General features: G+C 31.8%; 1 protein-coding gene and 1 pseudogene across 1 annotated transcript in view; both read right to left on the bottom strand.

Moving 5' to 3' along the window:
* On the bottom strand, positions 3,690–6,602 carry LOC108663039 (annotated as a pseudogene).
* The window catches only part of LOC18592907 (O-acyltransferase WSD1), a 4,200-nt gene continuing 965 nt past the window's right edge, over positions 19,134–22,368 (bottom strand). The window contains exons 2-7 of the mRNA XM_018125528.1: positions 21,104–21,712; positions 20,868–20,934; positions 19,966–20,075; positions 19,665–19,874; positions 19,462–19,581; positions 19,134–19,368 (exon numbers count right to left, since the gene is read on the bottom strand). Of these exons, the coding sequence (XP_017981017.1) occupies positions 19,222–19,368; positions 19,462–19,581; positions 19,665–19,874; positions 19,966–20,075; positions 20,868–20,934; positions 21,104–21,712 (1,263 nt within the window). The 3' untranslated portion in view covers positions 19,134–19,221. The remainder of the gene's footprint in view (positions 19,369–19,461; positions 19,582–19,664; positions 19,875–19,965; positions 20,076–20,867; positions 20,935–21,103; positions 21,713–22,368) is intronic.

The following is a 22,368-nucleotide window of genomic DNA, read 5'->3' as shown; positions in this document are numbered from 1 at the left end:
TATATATATATATATATATATATATATATATATATATATATATATATATTATTTTTGGATGTAAGGAAACTAATTCTCTTTTTTCAATACTTAATACCTTTGCTTTTTCTGTATTTTAAAATTTTTTTATACTTTTCGGCATTAAATATTATAAAACATCACATTTATTAATAAAATTTAAAATTGTAATACTAAAAACATTAAAATCAATTTTTTTTCAAATTTTTGTGAAATCCAAATAAAAACAAATAAAATGAGATTGATGTATTAAAGTGGTGATACTAAATTCCACATCATTTAATTTTAGGCACCTTAAGCATGTAAATATACTATGAGCTACTCTACCTACAACAAATTGGTTTTAGTTTGAATGTTCATATGTCTTCAAAAAAAATTAATGAAATATCAAAATAGGCACTACGGCCTATATGTTAAAATTATAATAAAGTATAAATTATAACTAATGTCCCACATTAGTTAAATAGAACATTCTAACCACAGAAATATGGTGAGAAACACTTGACCCTACAACCAATTGAATTTAATGTATTATTTAGAATTTTGTCATTTGCATGGTGAGTAGTGATTAGAATTTAGGTGAGGGATAATAATTAATTATCCCATTAATTAAGGCTTGTTAACTTGTCATGTTCAAACAAACATGGAGAGTGATGGCTGCACTGATGTCCATAAGTACATGTACACCGTTATCAAATTGGATTTTTCCTTCTCAATGAAGTATCAAATCATTCATCTATCATATATATATATATTTAGTGGATGAATAACGAGCTAACAAGGGCAATTGAGAAAAGAAAAAAAGTCGGTCATGATTGTTAATTTTGTGCTACACCTAGTGTGCCTCTTTAGTCTATGCTTATGCTACCCGTGACATTTATGTAAGACAGTTGAGAGGCAAGCAGGGTGGATCCAAGAATTTTTTTCAATGATGCTATATATTAATAATAATAATAATAATTAAAAAAATTAGTGGGTCCATTAATTACATAAAATACTAGCATAAGTAATATAACTAATAAGGATTTTTGGCACTTAAGTGGTGTCATATGACACCAGTTGTATTAACCTTCACCTTAAAAATAAGAAAAGAAGAGAAAAGAGAGAAGAGAGGAGAGCATTCGGCCATAAGTAAAGCTTGCTAACCTGTCATTTAATGTATTATTTAGACTTTTGTCATTTGCATGGCTAGTAGTGATTAGAATTTAGTTGAGGGACAATAATTAATTATCCCATTAAGTAAAGCTTGTTAACCTGTCATGTTCGTACGAACATGGACAGTGATGGCTACACTGATGTCCATAAGTACATGCACAACGTTATCAAATTGGATTTTTCCTTCTCGATGAAGTATCAAATCATTCATCTGTCATATGACACCACTTGTATCAACCTGGATTCACCCTTAAAAAAAAGAAAAGAAGAGAAAAAAGAGAAGAGAGCAATTGGCCTAAGAAGGAAAACCTTGCCAGTCGACTTCTTCTTCGAAACCTTGTGGTGTCGCCGGTTGATCTTCCCTTCCTCCGCCCTTGAGTTCTCGACTTCCTAGAAGACAATAGTGAAAATTGAGACCCTTACCTAGCTAGCACTAAGTTTTTTTGCAAATGAAATGATGTAACTTAAGACACGTGATCTCAATGGTAATTAAGCTTATGGACAGTCGGTTTTTTTTTTACAATCATGATAATTGACGAGATTTTTTTAATGTGATCGACTAAAACAGCATCTTGGTCTAAAAGTTTTTCCACTTAACCAATTTAATCATAATAGAAAAATCATGTAAGTGATTCCATGTGCATAAAAAATACCAATTAACTATGGATCTAACAGGTCTTAAGTTGGATATTGATTTATTCAACATCTGATTTAAGGTGATATGTAAAGAATTTGTGCTAAAACAAAGCAACGTTAATATGTGAGTGTCTTGAAATTGGACAAATTATCGCAACTGAATAGCTAGCCTTATGTGGAATTTAGAGTTCGATAGCTATTCCTATCATCATGGATGGTGCGGAATGTGGCTGGGAATGTAGTCCTTGGATACGTCATGTGAATTTGGGCATATGGATTTATGAAAGTCTGGTGGTTTAATATAAATGACTAAGTTAGTTTCATATTTTCCTTATGGAAATCCGGATATCTCTAAGTTCGAATTTATGCTCTAGGGGGGTTTCTTGTACTGCCTTTTATCTTTATTTTTATTTCCATTGTAATCAAAAAGTCCAAAGTAATTTGCTTTGGCAATTAACAAATAAATTGCATACCTCTCAAAAAAATAAAAAATAAAAGCATAAAACGTCACTTTTATAAAAAAAAAATTAAAATTGCAATACTAAATATATTAAAACTAAATTTTTTTAAATTTTCGTGAAAGCCAAATAAGGACAAAAAATATGAGATTGATGTATTAAAATAATGATAAAATAAATTCTACATCAATTAAGTTTAGGCATTTTAAGCACATAATTATACTAAGAGCCACTTTACCTATAACAAATTTATTTTAAGGTGGATGTTCACCTTCAAAAAATTTAAGGTAAAATACCCTCACCCTCTTAACTCTTAGTCATAATTTCATACAGGTCCATTAATTTTCAAAATAGACAGCAACCCCAAAAGAATATTATCCGCTAAACACATAAGTCTAGCCGTTAGTCCACCGTTAATATTTTCATTAGATTGATGACGTGGCAATATTGAAAAGATAATTTTACTCTTTATTAATTTTAAAAATTATCACACTATATAAACTATAATTTTTTATTTTAAACTATATACTATAAGGGAGCTCCGATCCGACTCCCTTGGGGAGCGCGAGATCTACATTCCCATGGGGAGCATCGAGAGTAGGGGGGCACATCTTCCCTGGGAACACGGGGCTGGGGGTTTCAAGATCCGCGCTCTGGCTCCTTTGGGGAGCACGGGGGTGAGGGGCACAGGGTGGTTGGCGAGGAGGACTGTCGGCTAGCTTGAAAAAAAAATAGTGAAAAGAAGGTATAAAGAAAAAAGGGTAATTTTGATATTTAACACTTGTCCGTTAATGTCATTTATGCGTTTGGGGTGGACTACTTATTGTAAAAATTAATGGACCCATGTCAAATTATGACTAAAAGTTAGAGAGATGAGGGTATTTCACTCAAAATTTAACATGATATCAAAATAAGCACTAGCTTTGTTTTTTAATGTAATTATAAGGTAAGTCTCATATTAATTAAATGAGACATTCTAAACACAAAAATATAGTGAGGAACTCCATCCTATAACCTACTGAATTTAATATGGATGCTCACACAAAAAAAAAATCAACATTTATTTTTGAACATAAACATTTTAAATTTTTCAATCAATCTTAATTGGTTCAAATGATACATACATACATACATACATATACTGATATATAGTATTGTTGTCCTGCTGATATCTCAAGATGTCTTCTTATCGTAAAGGTGTTGCTTGCTGCTATCAATGGTTACATTATTGTTGTCAAGTGTTGCATTGAGGTCTTGCTTAGTACGAGGATGTGCTACGTTATTGGATGATTGATTTGTCTACGTATTAATACCGTTTTAAATTTTTGAAAATATATCTAATCTAACAACTATTAGAAGAGGGCAAATATATATATATATATTCTACAATTGAATAAGAGGGCAAATATAAGAATTGCACACTCTTTATTTTCATGGTATTAAACAAAGCATTACCCCTCAAGTTCTTAATACTTAGAACTAAAACGAACTGAACTGGCTACAGTTCATGCACATAACATCACATCCTAACTTATGGCCAGTACTAGCTAAAAGTGGCCCTTCATTATTCTTAATTACTGGGAAATGACAGATTTCTTGATGAGTTTGAGGGATTCTTCAAGGTCATCACACAACTGGTAGGGGTCAGGAATAATGTTGTCATCAACTGATAACACCATACTCATCTTCTTGGCATAGCTAACCACGTGAATTGTGAGTGCCTGCAAAGTTCAATTGTCAACCCAAGCTCATCAACACATTAGAAACATAGGTCTTTCAAGAAAGGGGAAATTATACCACTAGTTGGCCATACAAAGAAGGAGCAATGTAGGTGACTTGATTGCCAAAAATGGTGATCTCGTCCTGAGGTCCCGCCACGTTCGAGAACCACATAGTTGTTGAGGGAAATTTAGCCAACTGTCCATGTATTTATAATTAGCAATCAGACGCAAACATTTATATGTAAATGGGAAAAAGCATTGGCGGGTCATGATTCGTACTCTAGTACGATAAAACCTCACAAAAACCGTGGCCATTAAATGTCTGAACTTGGCTTCCAAAGAAGCTTTTTTTCTATCCATGGCCTCCTTGACATCACGAATGTACTCTAAAGGATTATCTTTCAATGCTATCGTGAAAGGGAAGAGAACATAGCCAATCTTGTTGCCCCACTCGGCCTTGCTATTCTTCTTCAGCATCTCACCCAATGCTTGTAAATTCATTTTACATAGAGGGAATGACATAATTAAATTATATGCAAAAGCCATGATTTCCCTTTGATCCTGCAAGGAAACTACTCACATAAATCCCAGGAGATGATCTCAAGTTGATAAAGAGAGTGGCTCTTAGACGAATATTGTTGGGAAGATTGTCTTCCCATTCTTTACCAGCTTCATGTCTATTAGCTTTACCTGCCATTAATATACCATGTTATAGGGCTTTCAAACCAACTAGCTACTAGTATGTTTCTTTGGAAGTTTGCACAAGGATCCATGAAAATTTTTCATATGCTAATTTTTTTTTTTAATTATTTGTGAAAAATTATTAATAAAAAAATATCAAAGTGTTCGGCAATATCATTATCTTAAGGAAAAATTATTATTATTATTTAATCTCTTTGTTTAATATTTATTGTCTTGTTTTGAATTTTTTTTAATTTTAAACCAAATTAGTTTAAATATTTTATCAAATTAATTTTAAATAAATATATATACATTTAAATTTCATAACAAAAAAAAAGTCAACACGTGACAATAAATATGAAACGGAAGAAATATTCATAGATACTATTTGTAAGTAGTCGGACAAAACCATATTCCATTTTGTATAATAATTGTGAAATTCAATATTTGTTTCCAATTAATCTAATTTATCTTTTCTTATAACAATATATATATATATCAATATAAATATAAATGCACTTATGGATCTCACTCTTCAAATTTTTATGCAAATAATTGGTCTCAAACTGTAATTTTTTGTTCAAAACAAAAGAGTTTTATTTCATGGAATAGAAATTCTCTGTCATCAATTGGTGCTCCTTTTATAATTTTGCATCACATGTTTTTAAAATTTTTCATATTATAGTTTAGAATTTAGGGTTTCCTGTTTAAGCTTTCAAGGTTAGAGTTTTCAGTACAAATGGGAGTAGAGGATTTTTATTCCATTTCATGTTATCTCGCAAACTTACCATATTTACGGTTGAGATATCGAGATAAGCCTGCTTGAGTGATTGCTAGGATGACATCGTTGACGGTCTACAAATGGTCCAATGGCAAAACATTTCAGGTAAACCCTAATTAGCCAAATTAACTAAGAACAAACACTTCAATTACATTTATATCAAATGTTGTTTTCATATATTAGTGAGAAAAAAAAAAGAGAAAAAAAAAATAGTTGATCACTAACCGTGTTAGTTGCATTCTTCACTAATTTGACATCATCCAAAGAGAAAGTTCGACGCACAATTCTCTTAGGAGTACAAGAAACACTTCTTGAAGGAGGTTTGAGGGGTGTTGGTGTATCCTTGTAGAAATACAATGTTGCGACACACATGAGCATATCAACCAATGTGTTCCAAATCAACAGGAAGAAGGACCAAAGTTTGATCCAAAAGCAAAGCCAGGTAGTAGTAGCTATTTCGGTTTCTTCTTCATTGCTGGAAAAGTTGGCAATGCGAGAGGGTCAAATAGTTTACGAGAGCAAGAGATTAGCAGTGACATGAGAGATGTGCCATCCCCTAGGGAGTGATGGACTCAAAGAACGAGTACGGATTCAGCATCAGAGGTTTTAAGGTTGAGAATATGGCAATCCCACATGGGAATGGACATGCTGATCTTGGTTTTGCTCATGTTGGAGATGTAATCTTCAATAAATTTATCTGCTGCTCCTTGGGAGGCCATCTCCTCATCCACCTTGGGGACTATCACATGCTTCTCTAACTCTACCTCTGTTTGAACCCATTTCAGCTCCCCTCCATTATTCTCATCTGCAACCTGTAAGTATTGCTCATGTTAGAATAAGTTAACATTGGAAAAATCATGGGCATGACATGTAATGTATCATTTATTCTCTCACCTGCACGCTGGAGAAACGAGGATGCTTAAGCAAAGTATGCACCAAGTTTGCTTTGAAACTCTTTGGTTCGATGGGGTTCTTAAACCCCACAATGGTAATGATATATACGTTAGAATCAGGCTCATGAAACATACGAGCCATGGGACTCAAGGGCTCTTTTTCCTTACCACTCACACTCCGTCCCTCCTCCATTTCTCTTGTTACTTTGATTTGCTTAAGACCAAGATGGCTTCCTGATCTAAGATCTATAATATCCATATTTTCTTCAACTTTTTAAGCTAATTGAGAATGGAAAACTAAACTTCATTCTCTCTATGTTGTTACTTTGCTTTGGATCGATATCTATTTATAGGCTTAATTATAGCCTATAAAAGAATGATTGACAATGAAAGGAAGGGTGGCTAGATAGGTGAATTCACTTGATAATCGATTATCTCATTAGAAATGTGAAGCATGCCTCAACGAGAGAGAGAGAGAGAGAGAAACGAAAGAAATGGAGTGGCAGTCACCATACTCACATTTGTGGCTGAGATCAAGTTTTGCAATTCTTTCACTCGTCTTCATAACTCAAGGTGTAACCAATTATTGATATAAAATAAATTTATTGTACTAGGCATGACCGGGACGAATCAAGTCAAACCCATATGAATAAGGTGGTGCATGATGTATCTGCCGTGGCCGCATCCACATTTGTGGCTGAAATCAAGTTTTGCAATTCTTTCGCTCGTCTTCATAACTCTAGGAGTAACCATTTATTGATATAAAATAAATTTATTGTACTAGGCATGATGTATCACTTGGGCATGCTCCAGGGAACCTTAAAAACTTGCTTGTCCTTGCCACGGAGAAAAGGACTTTCCCATGAAATTTGGAAATCACAAATTTGACTTTTTCTCCCATATATGGATATAGCCACCACAAATCCAAGCATGCACGTCTTTCTTGTTCCCCTTCTTCATCCACAATAATTCATATTTAAATTTTAATAATAAATTCGAAATATTCTAATTAACACGTTGCTAATTGATTTTAGATGAAGTATCTTGGAGGTTTGGTGTCACTAGAGTGGAAGATGAGGATTCATAAACACATGATTTAATCTCAATCCAATAAAGCCTTTAATTTTTTAATATCTTTAAATGTTTCTTTGAGTTATTTTCTAGCATATATTTTTCTTCTTGGGGATTTTTCTACTTGAAAATAAGCATTACATATTTAACTTTATTTATAAAAAGTTTTAAATATATGGATTTTTCTACTTTAAATGTTGCTCAATGTCGAATTTGTCAAATATCAGTAGAAGATGGAATACTTATTTATAAATGCCATTGCCAATACCAATTGAACCTTGCAGGATCTAAGTATGTATTTTGTTCTTGGATTACCTAAAACTTAAAGAGTTCATGATTCAATCTTTGTGGTGATAGATCGCTATTCTAAGATGGCTTACTTTATTCCTTGTTCCAAGACATCTGATTCCTTGCATGTTTCTAAGCTTTTCTTCACAGAAGTTGTTTGACTTCATGGTTAATTTGCCAAAAACCTTTGTTTCAGATAATGATGTAAAGTTTATGAGCTATTTTTGGCGATCCTTGTGGAAAATGCTGAATACATAAGTGAAGTTTTCTTCACCATTTCACCCACAAACTAATGCCAAACAGAAGCTGTAAATAGAAGCTTGGGTTATCTATTATGTTTTTGTGTTGGTGACCACGTTACTAATTAGTAAGGATTTTTGACACTTAAGTGGTATCATATCACACCACTTGTATCAACCTGGATTCACCATTAAAAGTAAGAAAAGCAGAGAAAAGAGAGGAGAGCAATCGGCCTAAGAGGGAAAACCCACTACAACATAATCGGCCTAAAATCAATACAATTAAGTCTGACTGCTTGTAAAAGAGCTGACAGTTTGTATACGCAGTGGCACTAAGGAGGAATTAAAGTCTGTTTCCTTTGCCGTGTCCAACTGCAACACTACCTTTTGAAGGGTATTTTTTTTTTTTGTATTATCATTTTCAGAAACGAACCGAGACAAGCAGTAATGCATTCTTTACATTTTTGTCATGCACATGGTGACTAGTGATTAAAATTTAGGTGAGGGACAATGCTGTCCCCTTGAAAAAAGCTTTGTCACCTTTAATGTTCATGCAAACATGGAGAGTGACAACTGCACGTGCTTAATTGATAAAGTCCATCATTCCATGTACTACGTTGTTAAAGCTTTTTCTCTAATGAAGTATCAAATCATTCATCTGTCACATTTAATGAATGAACAAAGAGCTAGCACTGGCAATTGAGAAAAGAAAACAAGTTGGTCTGTCATAATTCTTCATTTTGTGCTTAGGGGTGCCTCTGTAAGCTATGCTTATGTTGCCCATGATAATGTGTAAGACACTTGAGAGACAAGCAAAGAAGAGAGAAGAGAGAAACCTAACAAGGAAAGCCTTGCAAGTCGACTTCTTTCCAAATTATGATTATGATTATGTCACTCGACACGCGTGCGTGGAAAATATCAGTTGATTGTGAGTAAGGACGGATCAAGGTGATGGTGATTGAGAGTGACGATCATCACTCGTCAATTTTATTTTTTGTTTGAAATTAAATTATTGATCCGATTCATAAACTTATATGATTATCCTTTAGTAATTATATATGTAAAATTTTAGATTTATCACTGTTTGACAAATTTTTAGATCACTTGATACACGTAAAATCTTTTTATTTATATAAAAATAAATAATTAAAATACAAATTTTATCAATATAATTTATTTAAACAAAAAGAAAGTTAAAAATTTATTTAAGTATTTTAATATATAAAAAAATCTTTATTAGCTTTATACGTGGCCATCTTATTAACCATTGTACATCATTAATTATTCTCACCTGCACACTAGAGAAATAAAATGGTTAAGTAAACTATAAATCACCTTTGCTTTCATATATAAGTTGGATTCAGGTTCATTAAATTATATTATATTGTCCACATTCATTTTATCTTTCTTATTTAGTTTAATTTTTTTCATTTGATTTTATTTTCTTATTATGATAAATTTTATTCTTATTTCAATTAGTATAAAATTTTCTTTACTTTTTTAATTATTTCCTTCATTTTAAAAATGATCATATGGTTTATAAATTAATATTTTAATATAATTTATTAAAAATATGCAAAAATATTATCAAATACTTTCTACGTGTTTTTGCATTATATTTTCCACACATTATTTTATGCACACATTTTTCTTTATACTCTATAAATCTCTTTTCTTATATTTATATATATATATTTTATTTTTGGATGTGAAGAAACTATGTTCTCTTTTTTCAATACTTAATACCTTTGCTTTTTCTGTATTTTAAAATTTTTTTATACTTTTCGGCATTAAATATCATAAAACATCACATTTATTAATAAAATTTAAAATTGTAATACTAAAAACATTAAAATCAATTTTTTTTCAAATTTTTGTGAAATCCAAATAAGAACAGATAAAATGAGATTGATGTATTAAAGTGGTGATACTAAATTCCACATCATTTAAGTTTAGGCATCTTAACCATGTAAATATCCATTAAGCCACTCTCCCTATAACAAATTGGTTTAGTTTGAATGTTCATATATTTAAAAAAAATAACGAAATATCGAAATAGGCACTGCAGCCTATTCGTTAAAATTATAATAAAGTATAAATTATAACTAATGTCCCACATTAGTTAAATAGAACATTCTAACCACAGAATTATGGTGAGGGACACTTGACCCTACAACCAATTGAATTTAATGTATTATTTAGAATTTTGTTATTTGGATGGCAAGTAGTGATTAGAATTAATTATCCCATTAAGTAAGGCTTGTTAACCTGTCATGTTCATACAAACACGGAGAGTGATGGCTGCACTGATGTCCATAAGTACATGTACAACGTTATCAAATTGGATTTTTCCTTTTCAATGAAGTACCAAATCATTCATCTGTCATATATATATATATTTAGTGGATGAATAATGAGCTAACAAGGGCAATTGAGAAAAGAAAACAAGTCGGTCATGATTGTTAATTTTGTGCTACACCTAGTGTGCCTCTTTAGTCTATGCTTATGCTGCCCATGACATTTATGTAAGACAGTTGAGGGGCAAGCAGGGTGGATCCAAGAAATTTTTTTAATGATGCTATAAATTAATAATAATAATAATAATAATTAAAAAAATTAGTGGGTCCATTAACTACATAAAATACTAGCATAAGTAATATAACTAATAAGGATTTTTGGCACTTCAGTGGTGTCATATGACACCAGTTGTATCAACCTTCACCTTAAAAATAAGAAAAGAAGAGAAAAGAGAGAAGAGAGGAGAGCAATCGGCCAAAGAAGAAAAACCTTGCAAGTCGACTTTTTATTCCAAACCTTGTGGTATCGTTGGTTGATCTTTCCTTCCTTCTCCCTTAAGTTCTCGACTTCCTTGAAGACAAGAGTGAAAATTGAGACCCTTACCTAGCTGGCACTAAGCCTTTTCGCGGATGAAATGATGTAACTTAAGACACGTGATCTCAATGGTAATTAAGCTCATGAATAGTTGGTATTATTTTTTTACGGTCGTGATAATTGATGAGCTTTTTTTAACATGGTAGACTAAAATGGCATCTTGGTCTGAAAACTTTTCCATTTAACCAATTTAACCATAATAAAAAAGTCATGTCAATGATTCCAAGTGCGTAAAAAATACCAATTGACTATGGATCTAGCAAGTTTTAAGTTGGATATTGATTTATTCAACATCTAATTTAAGGTGATATGAAAAGAATTTGTGCTAAACCAGGACAACGTTAATATGTAAGTGTCTTGGAGTTGGACAAATTATCACAGCTGGATAGCTAGCCTTACATGAAATTTATAGTTCGGATAACTATTATCACGGATGGTGTGGAATGTACTCTTTGGATACGCCATGTGAATTTGGGCATATGGATTTACGAAAGTTTGGTGGTTTAATAGACATGACTAAGTTAGTTTCAGATTTTCCCTATAGGAATCCGAATATCCCTAAGTTTGGATTTATGCTCTATGAGGGTTTCTTTTATTGCCTTTTATTTTTATTTTTATTTCCATTGTAATCATAATGTCCAAAGTAATATGCTTTGGCAATTAGCAAATAAATTGCATACCTTTTAAAACAAAACCATAAAATGTCACGTTTATTAAAAAATTAAAATTGTAATACTAAATATATTAAAATCAATTTTTTTAAATTTTCGTGAAAGCCAAATACGGACAAATAAATTGAGATTGATGTATTAAAATGATGATAAAATAAATTCTACATCGATTAAGTTTAGGCATCTTAAGCACATAAATATACTAAAAGCCACCCTACCTATAACAAATTGATTTTAAGGTGGATGTTCACCTTAAAAAAATTTAGGATAAAATACCCTCACCCCGTTAACTTTTAATCATAATTCCATACGGGTCCATTAATTTTCAAAATGGACAGTCGCCCCAAAAGAATATTACCCGCTGGATACATAAGTCTAACCGATAGTTCACCGTTAATATTTTCATTAGATTGATGATGTGGCAACATTGAAAGGATAATTTTACTCTTCATTAATTTTAAAATTTACCACACTATATAAATTATAACTTTTTATTTTTAAACTATAAACTATAAAGGAGCATTAGCTCCGGCTCCTCTGGGGAGCACAGGGGTGGGGGGCACAGGGTGGCCAGCCAGGAGGACCATTGGCTGGCCTAAAAAAAAAAAAGAAATAGTGAAAAAGAGGTATAAAGAAATAAAGGTAATTTTGACATTTTACACTTATCTGTTAATGTCGTTCATGCAATTGGGGTGGACTGTCTATTTTGAAAATTAATGAATCCGCGTCGAATTATAACGAAGAGTTAAAGGGTGTGGGTATTTTACTAAAAAATTTAACATAATATCAAAACAAGCACCGACTTTATTTGTTAATGTAATTATAAAGCAGTCCCATATTAATTAAATGAGACATTGTAAACACAAAATATAGTGAGAAAGTCCATCCTATAACCAATTGAATTTAATATGGATGCTAGCTCACACACACAAAAATCAACATATATTTTTTAGCATAAAAATTTTAAATTTTTCAATCAATCTTAACTGGTTCAAATGATACATACATACAAATATATACTGATATATAGTGTTGTTGTCCTGCTGATATCTTAAGATGTCTTCTTGTCCTAATGGTGTTGCTTGCTGTTATCAATGGTTACACTATTGTTGTCACGTGTTGCTTTGAGGTCTTGCTTAGTACTAGGATGTGCTACTGTATTGGATTGAGATTGATTTGTCTTAAATTTTTGAAAAGATATCTTACCTACAATGAATTAATAATATTGGAGAGATTTTGGTACGTGCAAATTAACCAAGATATCTCACATTTACTCAATTTTGAATATATGAATGATTGCAGATGAAAAAGTGAAACAGAGAACTCAAGACAAACATGGTTGGATTGTGATGGCTACAACTACCACGAGAGAAAAGTCAAGGGTAATGTGATTCCAAATTTAATGGGAGAACACTTTATTTTCATAGTATTAAACAAAGCATTACCACTCAAGTTCTTAATGCTTAGAACTAAAACGAACTCAACTGGGTACAGTTCATGAACATATAGCATCACATCCTAACTTATGGTCAGTACTAGCTAAAAGTGGCCCTTCATTTTTTTTAATTACTAAGAAATGATAGATTTCTTGATGAGTTTGAGGGATTCTTCAAGGTCATCACACAAATGGTAGGGATCAAGAATAATGTTGTCATCAACTTATAACACCATACTTATCTTCTTGGCATAGCTAACCACATGAATTGTCAGTGCCTGCAAAGTTCAATTGCCAACCCAAACTCATCAATCAAGTGACCCTTTTTGCCATTAATCATATAGACATTTTAAGAAAGGGGAACTAGTTACCCTTGGTTGGCCATACACAGAAGAAGCAATGTAGGCAACTTGATTGCCAAATATGGTGATTTCGTCCTGAGGTCCCGCCACGTTCGAGAACCAAATAGTTGTTGAAGGAAATTTAGCCAACTGTCCATGGATTAATAATTAGTAAGCACAGGGAAATATATTTATATATGTAAATGGGAAAACGCATTGATGGGTCATGATTTGTACTCTAGTACGATAAAACCTCATGAAAACCGTGGCCATTGACAATATGAACTTGGTTTCCAGAGAAGTTTTTTTTCTATCCATGGCCGCCTTGACATCACGAATGTAATCTAAAAGATTATCTTTCAATGCGATTGTGAAAGGGAAGAGAACATAGCCAATCTTGTTGCCCCATGTTAATACAAACATGAAGAGTACAGACGACTACACATGCTTAACTGATTAAGTCCATCAGTCCATGTACAACAGCTATTAAAGCTTTTTCGTATCAAATCATTCATCTGCCATATATTTAATGAATGAACAAAGAGCTAGCGAGGGCAATTGAGAAAAGAAAACAAGTTGGTCTATCATAATTCTTCATTTTGTGCTTAGAGGTGCCTTTGTAAGCTATGCTTATGTTGCCCACGACAATGTGTAAGCAAAGCTAAATAGTAATAGTCATTAGTTTCTTCTTCATTGCTGGAAAAGTTGGCAATGTGAGAGGGTCAGATAGTTTACGAGAGCAAGAGATTAGCAGTGACATGAGAGATGTGCCCTCACCTAGGGAGTGACGAACTCGAAGAACAAGTTTGGGTTCAACATCAAAGGTTTTGAGGTTGAGAATATGGCAATCCTAAATGGGATTGCTTGACAATGAGAGAAAGGGCGGCTAAATGGGTGAATTCACCTGATGATATTGGACTATCTCATTAGAAACATGAAGCATGCCTCAACAAGAGAGGAAACAAAGAAACGGACTAGCAACCACCATACTCACATTTGTGGCTGAAATCAAGTTTTGCAATTCTTTTTGTTTCTCTTGTCAACATCTCATAAGTAATCGTTAATTAATATAAAATAAATTCATTGAACTAAGTTGTAATTAGAGGACGAAGATGACCGGGACTAATCAAGTCGAACTCAATTGACACCTAAAAACTAAGACTCAGTTCCTTCATTCGAGTCTATTTAAGTTTTTTGTTATTTAAATATTTTAAAATTTTTATATATTTTAAAAATAAAATATTCAATTTATTAATATCAAATTATTTTGAACCAACCCTAAAAAATATTATCCAAGATTAGTTGACACATGAAGTTGAACGAGAGTTGTTATGAGACGTAGTCGAGTTTGGCCTCATTTTTGGAGGCTTTTTTTATCTTTTCTTTTCAATATTGAGAACCTTCCTTCTCTTTGGTTTCTCAACCTTTCCATTTTTTTCCTTTGTTTTTAGCCTCTAGATTCCCACTCTTTTTTACCTTACATTTTCATTATATTAGAGTAATATGTACTTTCTTCTTCCTTAGCTAGATCAAGACAAAGATGGGTCCAACATATGAAGTGGATGCAATTATTCAATATAATTTTTATCCTATGTTATTTTAGCTTTTATATTGAATTTCATATGATTCTTGCTATGATTATTACCTTTTGTATACACAATTTAATTGCTAACTACTATTTTATGTGCACTCATGCACGTTTTGATATGTACTCATCAAGCTTTTAATCCTTAACTTAACTTTATTTAAAAATTATTTTCTAACTTTCATCTGTATACATTTCATACTTGCTTATATATGTTTTTCATGTACACGTTATATGTTTATGACATATTTTCCTATATCACTTTTGTTTTTCTTTGCTATAAGCTCTGTCTACGGTGCTTGAGTACAATTACAACATACTATTTTATGTTAGTTTCTTCATATATCCTTTTTGATCAATTATACAAACAATTTGCTTTTACGTGTGATGAGGAACTAAAGTTAGATTTTGTTGAATATATTAGCAAAAAATGTGTAGCACCCTTGGATTTAGTAATTTTTTTTTATCGAAAAGAACAAACTAAAGCATTCAGTTATGTAAATATAGAATTGTAAGTTTTGGCTCAATGGTCGAGTATGTTTCTTAAGGAATGAGAATTATTTGTGATTAATGATGACAAAACATTGACAACATATTTTTTTATGACTCAAAGGAATAGCCAGCTAGATAAATAGTTTTATAAATACTTATATTTAATGAATATCATATAATTATTGAAATATAAATATATTTTAATAAATATTATCTTGTCTATATTACACGAAGAGCATCACATGGGCATGCTTTAGTGAAACTTAAAAGCTTGCTTTTCCTTGCCATGGAGAAAAGGATTTTCCCATAAAACCCTTTGACTGTTCTCCCATATATAGATATAGCCACCACAAATCCAAACATGCACGTGTTTCTTGTTTCCCTTTTTCATCCACAATAACTCATATTTAAATTTTAATAATAAATTTAAAATATTTTAATTAACACATTGCTAATTGATTTTAGATGAAATATCTTGAAAGTTTGGTGTCAGTAGAGTAAAAGATGAGGATTCATAAACACGAAATTCAATCTCAATCCAATAATATATATATATATATATATATAATATCTTTACAACAGCTTGGTGATTGTTACAAAATTTTATTTATAATATATATATTATAAAGCTTTTAATTTTTTTAATCTCTTTAAATGTTTCTTTGACTTATTTTCAAATATATATTTTTCTTTTTGGGGATTTTTTTACTTGAAAATAAGCACTAAATATTTTATGTATCAAATATTTTAGATATATAAACACGATTAGATCTTTTAGAGTTTGTTTCATTTTGGGTTTCAACTCAATTCGAGTCGTGAGATTTTGCGAATCATTTCACGTTAAATCAATTCAGATTCAAATCACCACAAATATCGGATCATTTCGAGTTTCAAATTACTTTAAGTCAAACTAAATGACATATCAATCACTTACTTTCAAATTACTTTAAATTAAAATTTATCTCATTTCGAGTCAGTTCAGATTCAAGTTACATGTTCCTTTCTTTCAGAGCTGCAAAGCATTGACTTTATACATTCTTTCTTTCATACCATTGCAAGTCGTAGGCACATAGGCATCATCAATATAAAAGAGAAAATAATATAAAGGAAGAGGGGGGACGGAGTGGACTATCCAACTAAACCAAGCTTGTGAACTGCATAAGGCAAGATTTTGCATTTATGATATTGGCTTAAGGTCTTAATGTGTAAAGGGTACTGAAACAAATTAGAGTCTGAAATTTACAAACTGAACAAATTTCAGAACCCATACATAAAGAAAAGTGTAAACTGAAAACAATCATCCTTACAACAACACAGCGAAAGCAAACATAATATTATAGCTTACCTTGTGGACACCAGTTTCCTTGGTCTTTTGATTTTTTTTCTCAGTATTACCTTTTATCTCAAACTCATCACAGGCCATGGATTCACCCCAGCAGTGGGTAGTGAAGGCCGTATGATGGGGACACGTCTTACAACTGAAAATGCTTCGTTGAGACGAGCAGCACGAGTCATGAACTAAGACACCTTCTGCAAATATAAGTCAACAAAAGAACAATTTTGTTAAATTGTACCCTACCAATTTTTTATATTCCAAGAAAAGAACATACAGTATTATTTTGTTGCAATCACATTGATCACTATATTCACTGCATCTCAAATGCAACAACTAAATGAAAAAGGAATTGTACACAAATAAAAGGGCACAAGCAAAGAGCAAGCAGAACAACCACCCTAGCAGCCATGTATGTAAGAACCCATATACATTGGGAAAACTTATTGCTCAAAAAAAATGGGGCTACGATTTAACCATAAATTTATGCTTTGGGGGGGTTTCTTTTATTGCCTTTTATTTTTATTTCCATTGTAATCATAAAGTTCAAAGTAATTTGCTTTGGCAATTCGCAAATAAATTGCATACCTTTCAAAAAAAAGTAAAACCATAAAACGTCACTTTTATAAAAAAGATTAAAATTGTAACACTAATTATATTAAAATCAAATTTTTTTAAATTTTCGTGAAAGCCAAATAAGGACAAATAGTATGATATTGATGTATTAAAATGATGATAAAATAAATTCTACATCAATTAAGTTTGGACATCTTAAGCACATAAATATACTAAGAGCCACTCTACTTATAACAAATTGATTTTAAGGTGGATGTTCGCCTTCAAAAAATTTAGGTAGAATACCCTCACCTCCCTAACTTTTAATTATAATTCTATGCAAGTTCATTAATTTTCAAAATAGACAACCATCCCAAAAGAATATTATCCCATGGACAGATAAGTCTAACCGTTAATCCACCTTTAATATTTTCATTAGATTGATGATGTGGCAACATTGAAAAGATCATTTTACTCTTAATTAATTTTAAAAATTACCACACTATATAAACTATAATTTTTTATTTTTAAACTATAAACTATAAGGAAGCGCGAGATCTACTCTCCCCTAGGGAGCATCAAGGGTGAGGGGGTGCGAGATCCACGCTCCAGCTCCTCTGGGGAGCACAAGGGTGAAGGGCGCAAGGTGGCCAATCAGAAGGACCATCGGCTAGCCTAAAAAAAATAGTGAAAAGGAGGTATAAAGAAAGAAGGGTAATTTTAACATTTCACACGTGTCTGTTAACATCGTTCATGTGTTTGGGGTGGATTGTTTATTTTGAAAATTAATGGACCTGCATTGAATTATGACTAAAAGTTAGATAGGTGAGGGTATTTTACTAAAAAAATCTAACATACTATCAAAACAAGCACCGGCTTTATTTGTTAATGTAATTATAAAGTAAGTCTCATATTAATTAAATGAGACATTCTAAACACAAAAATATAGTGAGGAACTCCATCCTACAACCTATTGAATTTAATATGGATGCTCACACATAAAAAAAATCAACATTTATTTTTGAACATAAAAATTTTAAATTTTTCAATCAATCTTAATTGGTTCAAATGATACATACATACATATACTGATATATAATGTTCTTGTTCTACTGATATCTTAAGATGTCTTCTTGTCCTAATGGTGCTGCTTGTTGCTATCAATGGTTACATTATTGTTGTCAAGTGTTGCATTGAGGTCTTGCTTAGTACTAGGATGTGCTACTGTATTGGATTAATATTGATTTGTCTTAAATTTTTGAAAAGTTATCTTACCTACAATGAATTAACAATATTGGGGAGATTTTTGGTATGTGTAAATTAACCAAGATATCCCAAATTTACTCAATTTTGAATTTACACATGACTGCAGATGAAAAAGTGGAACAGAGATCTCAAGACAAACATGGTTGGATTGAGGTAGCTACAACTACGCAAGAAAAGTCAAGGGTATTATGATTCCAAATTTAATGGGAAAGGTCAATAAGTCTTTTTCTCTATGGTAAGGAAAAGGTTTTGAAATCATTAAATCCCAAGTTTAAGTCTTATCTTCCTTGTCGTTTTCTGTCTTTTCCATTCTATAAATAGATGCCAATCTAACATTTGAATGTTGCCTTGTCTAGGCTGCCATTGCATCTTCTGCTTTGTAATTACCATTTTCTTATCAATGAAATCTTTTGATCGGTTGAGAAGAAAAATAAAAGCCAATTCAAGAAACAACATATATATATATATATATATATATATATATATATATATATATATATATATATATATATATATATTCTACAATTAAAGAAGAGGGCAAATATAAGAATTGCACACTCTTTATTTTCATAGTATTAAACAAAGCATTACCACTCAAGTTCCTAATACTTAGAACTGAAATGAACTCAACTGGCTACAGTTCATGCACATAGCATCACATCCTAACTTATGGCCAGTACTAGCTAAAAGTGGCCCTTCATTATTCTTAATTACTGGGAAATGGCAGATTTCTTGATGAGTTTGAGGGACTCTTCAAGGTCATCACACAACTGGTAGGGGTCAGGAATAATGTTGTCATCAATTGATAACACCATACTTATCATCTTAGCATAGCTAACCACATGAACTGTCAGTGCCTGCAAAGTTCAATTGCCAACCCAAACTCATCATTCAAGTGACTGTTTTTTCCATTAATCATATAGACATTTTAAGAAAGGGGAACTAATTACCACTGGTTGGCCATACAAAGAAGGAGCAATGTAGGCAACTTGATTGCCAAATATGGGGATCTCGTCCTGAGGTCCCGCCATGTTCGAGAACCACATAGTTGTTAAGGGAAATTTAGCCAACTGTCCATGGATTGATAATTAGCAATCAGAGGCAAATATATATACATAAATGGGAAAAAGCATTGGTGGGTCATGATTCATACTCTGGTACGATAAAACCTCACGAAAACCATGGCCATTAACAATCTGAACTTGGCTTCTAGAGAAGCTTTTTTTCTATCCATGGCCACCTTGACATCACGAATGTAATCTAAAGGATTATCTTTCAATGCGATCATAAAAGGGAAGAGAACATAACCAATCTTGTTGCCCCATTCGGCCTTGCTATTCTTCTTCAGCATCTCACCCAAGGCCTGTAAATTCATTTTACACAAAGGGAATGAGATAATTAAAGTATATTCAAAAGCCATGATTTCCCTTTGATACTGTAAGGAAACTACTCACATAAATCCCAGGAGATGATCTCAAGTTGATAAAGAGAGTGGCTCTGAGACGAATATTGTTGGGAAGATTGTCTTCCCATTCCCTACCAGCTTCATTTCTCTTAGTCTTACCTGCCATTAACATACCAAGTTATAGGGCTTTCAAACCAATCAACTACTAGTATGTTTCTTTGGACGGTTGCACATGTTTTATAGGGATCCATGAAGATTTTTCATATCCTAATATTTTTTTTCAAAATATTTGTGAAAAATTATTAACAAAAAATATTAAAGTGTCCAACAATACCATTATCGTAAGGAAAAAATTATTATTATTATTATTATTATTTAATTTCTTTGTCTTATATCTATTGTCTTGTTTTGAATTTTTTTTAATTTTAAACCAAATTAGTTTAAATATTTTATCAAATTAAATTTAAATAAATATATATACATTTAAATTAGACAACCAAAAATAAAAGTCAACCCGTGACAATATATATGAAATAGAAAAAATATTACATACATACTATTTGAAAGTAGTCGGACAAATTCATATTACATTTTGTATAATAATTGTAAAATTCAATATTTGTTTCCAATTAATCAAATTTATTTTTTCTTATAACTCTCTCTATATAAATATATATACACTTATGGATCTCACCCTTCAAATTTTTATGCAAATAATTGGTCTCAAACTGCAATTTTTTATTGAAAACTAAAAAGTATTATTTCATAGAATATAAATTCTCTATCATCACTTGGTGCCCCTTTTATAATTTTGTATTACATGTTTTTTAAATTTTTCATATTATGGTTTAGAATTTAGGGTTTCTAGTTTACACTTTCAAGGTTAGAGTTTTCAGTACCAAATGGGAGCAGAGGATTTTTGTTCCATTTCATGTTATCTCGTAAACTTACCATATTTACGATTGAGATATCGAGATAAGCCTGCTTGAGTGATTCCTAGGACGACGTCGTTGACGGTCTACAAATAGCCCAATGAAAAACATTTTAGGTAAACCATAATTAGCCAAATCAACTAAGAACAAAAACTTCAGTTACACCTATATCAAAAGTTGTTTTCATATATTAGCAAGAAGAAAACAAAAAAGAAATAGAAAAAAAGAAAAGAGGAAAAATGGTTGATCTCTAACCATGTTAGTTGCATTCTTCACCAATTTGATATCATCCAAAGTGAAAGTTCGACGCACAATTCTCCCAGGAGTACAAGCAACCCTCCTTGAAGAAGGTTTGAGGGGTGTTGGTGTATCCTTGTAGAAATACAATGTTGCGACACACACGAGCAGATCAACCGATGTGTTCCAAATCAACAGGAAAAAAGACCAAAGTCTGATCCAAAAACAAAGCCAAGTAGTAGTAGTAGTAGGCATTGGTTTCTTCTTCATTGCTGGAAAAGTTAGCAATGCGAGAGGGTCAGATAGTTTACGAGAGCAAGAGATTAGCAGTGACATGAGAGATGTGCCATCCCCCAGAGAGTGATGGACTCGAAGAACGAGTACGGATTCAGCATCAGAGGTTTTGAGGTTGAGAATATGGCAATCCCACATGGGAATGGACAAGTTGATCTTGGTTTTGCTAATGTTGGCGATGTAATCTTCAACAAATTTATCTGCTGCCCCTTGAGAGGCCATCTCTTCATCCACCCTGGGGATTATCACATGCTTCTCTAACTCTACCTCTGTTTTCACCCATTTCAGCTCCCCTCCATTATTCTCATCCGCAACCTGTAAGCAGGGGCGGAGCTAGCCAATTTTTGTTGGGGGGTTAAAGATGAAAAAAAATAAAAGCTAAAAATTTTTAAAACTAATATGTTGAATTTAATCAACGATCAAAAAATTCATAATAGACAATAATTTTATATAACATGTAAATAAAAAAATTTAAAAAAAAACTTATGATAGTTATATAAGAAAGTTGTGCTCGACAATGTTTTCTAGATTCAAATTCATCAATTATTGACTATGTACTGAAAAGACTGGTAATATCTTTCTCAATATAAAAAACTAAATTATCTGCAAGAAACTCATCATTCATTTTGTTCTGGAGTCTTGTTTTCACAATTTTCATTGCTGAAAAGGCTTTCTCTGTAGTTGCTGTAGAAACCGAAAGAGTCAAAATAAGACGAATTAATCATCAATCAAGTGGTAATTCTTTGACTTTTTTGTTTCTGCTAATCTTTGGCATAATTCAGAAAGTGTTTTAATATCTTCAAAACTTTGATGATGAGGTATTAAGGTTTGGTGGCTAAAGTGTATGAGAATTATTTGAGCGATCTACCTCTTTTCTTTTAAAAAATTTATCAATTGTTTTCAACTTACTCATATTTTAATCAAACCTGAAAAAAAAAATAATATAGTCAACATTCAATATTCTTATTTATTTATATTTAAACTTAAAA

The sequence above is a fragment of the Theobroma cacao genome, chromosome 8 (assembly GCF_000208745.1).
Source record: "Theobroma cacao cultivar B97-61/B2 chromosome 8, Criollo_cocoa_genome_V2, whole genome shotgun sequence".
Classification (NCBI taxonomy): Eukaryota; Viridiplantae; Streptophyta; class Magnoliopsida; order Malvales; family Malvaceae; genus Theobroma; species Theobroma cacao.
This window is presented reverse-complemented; position numbering and strand designations above follow the sequence as displayed.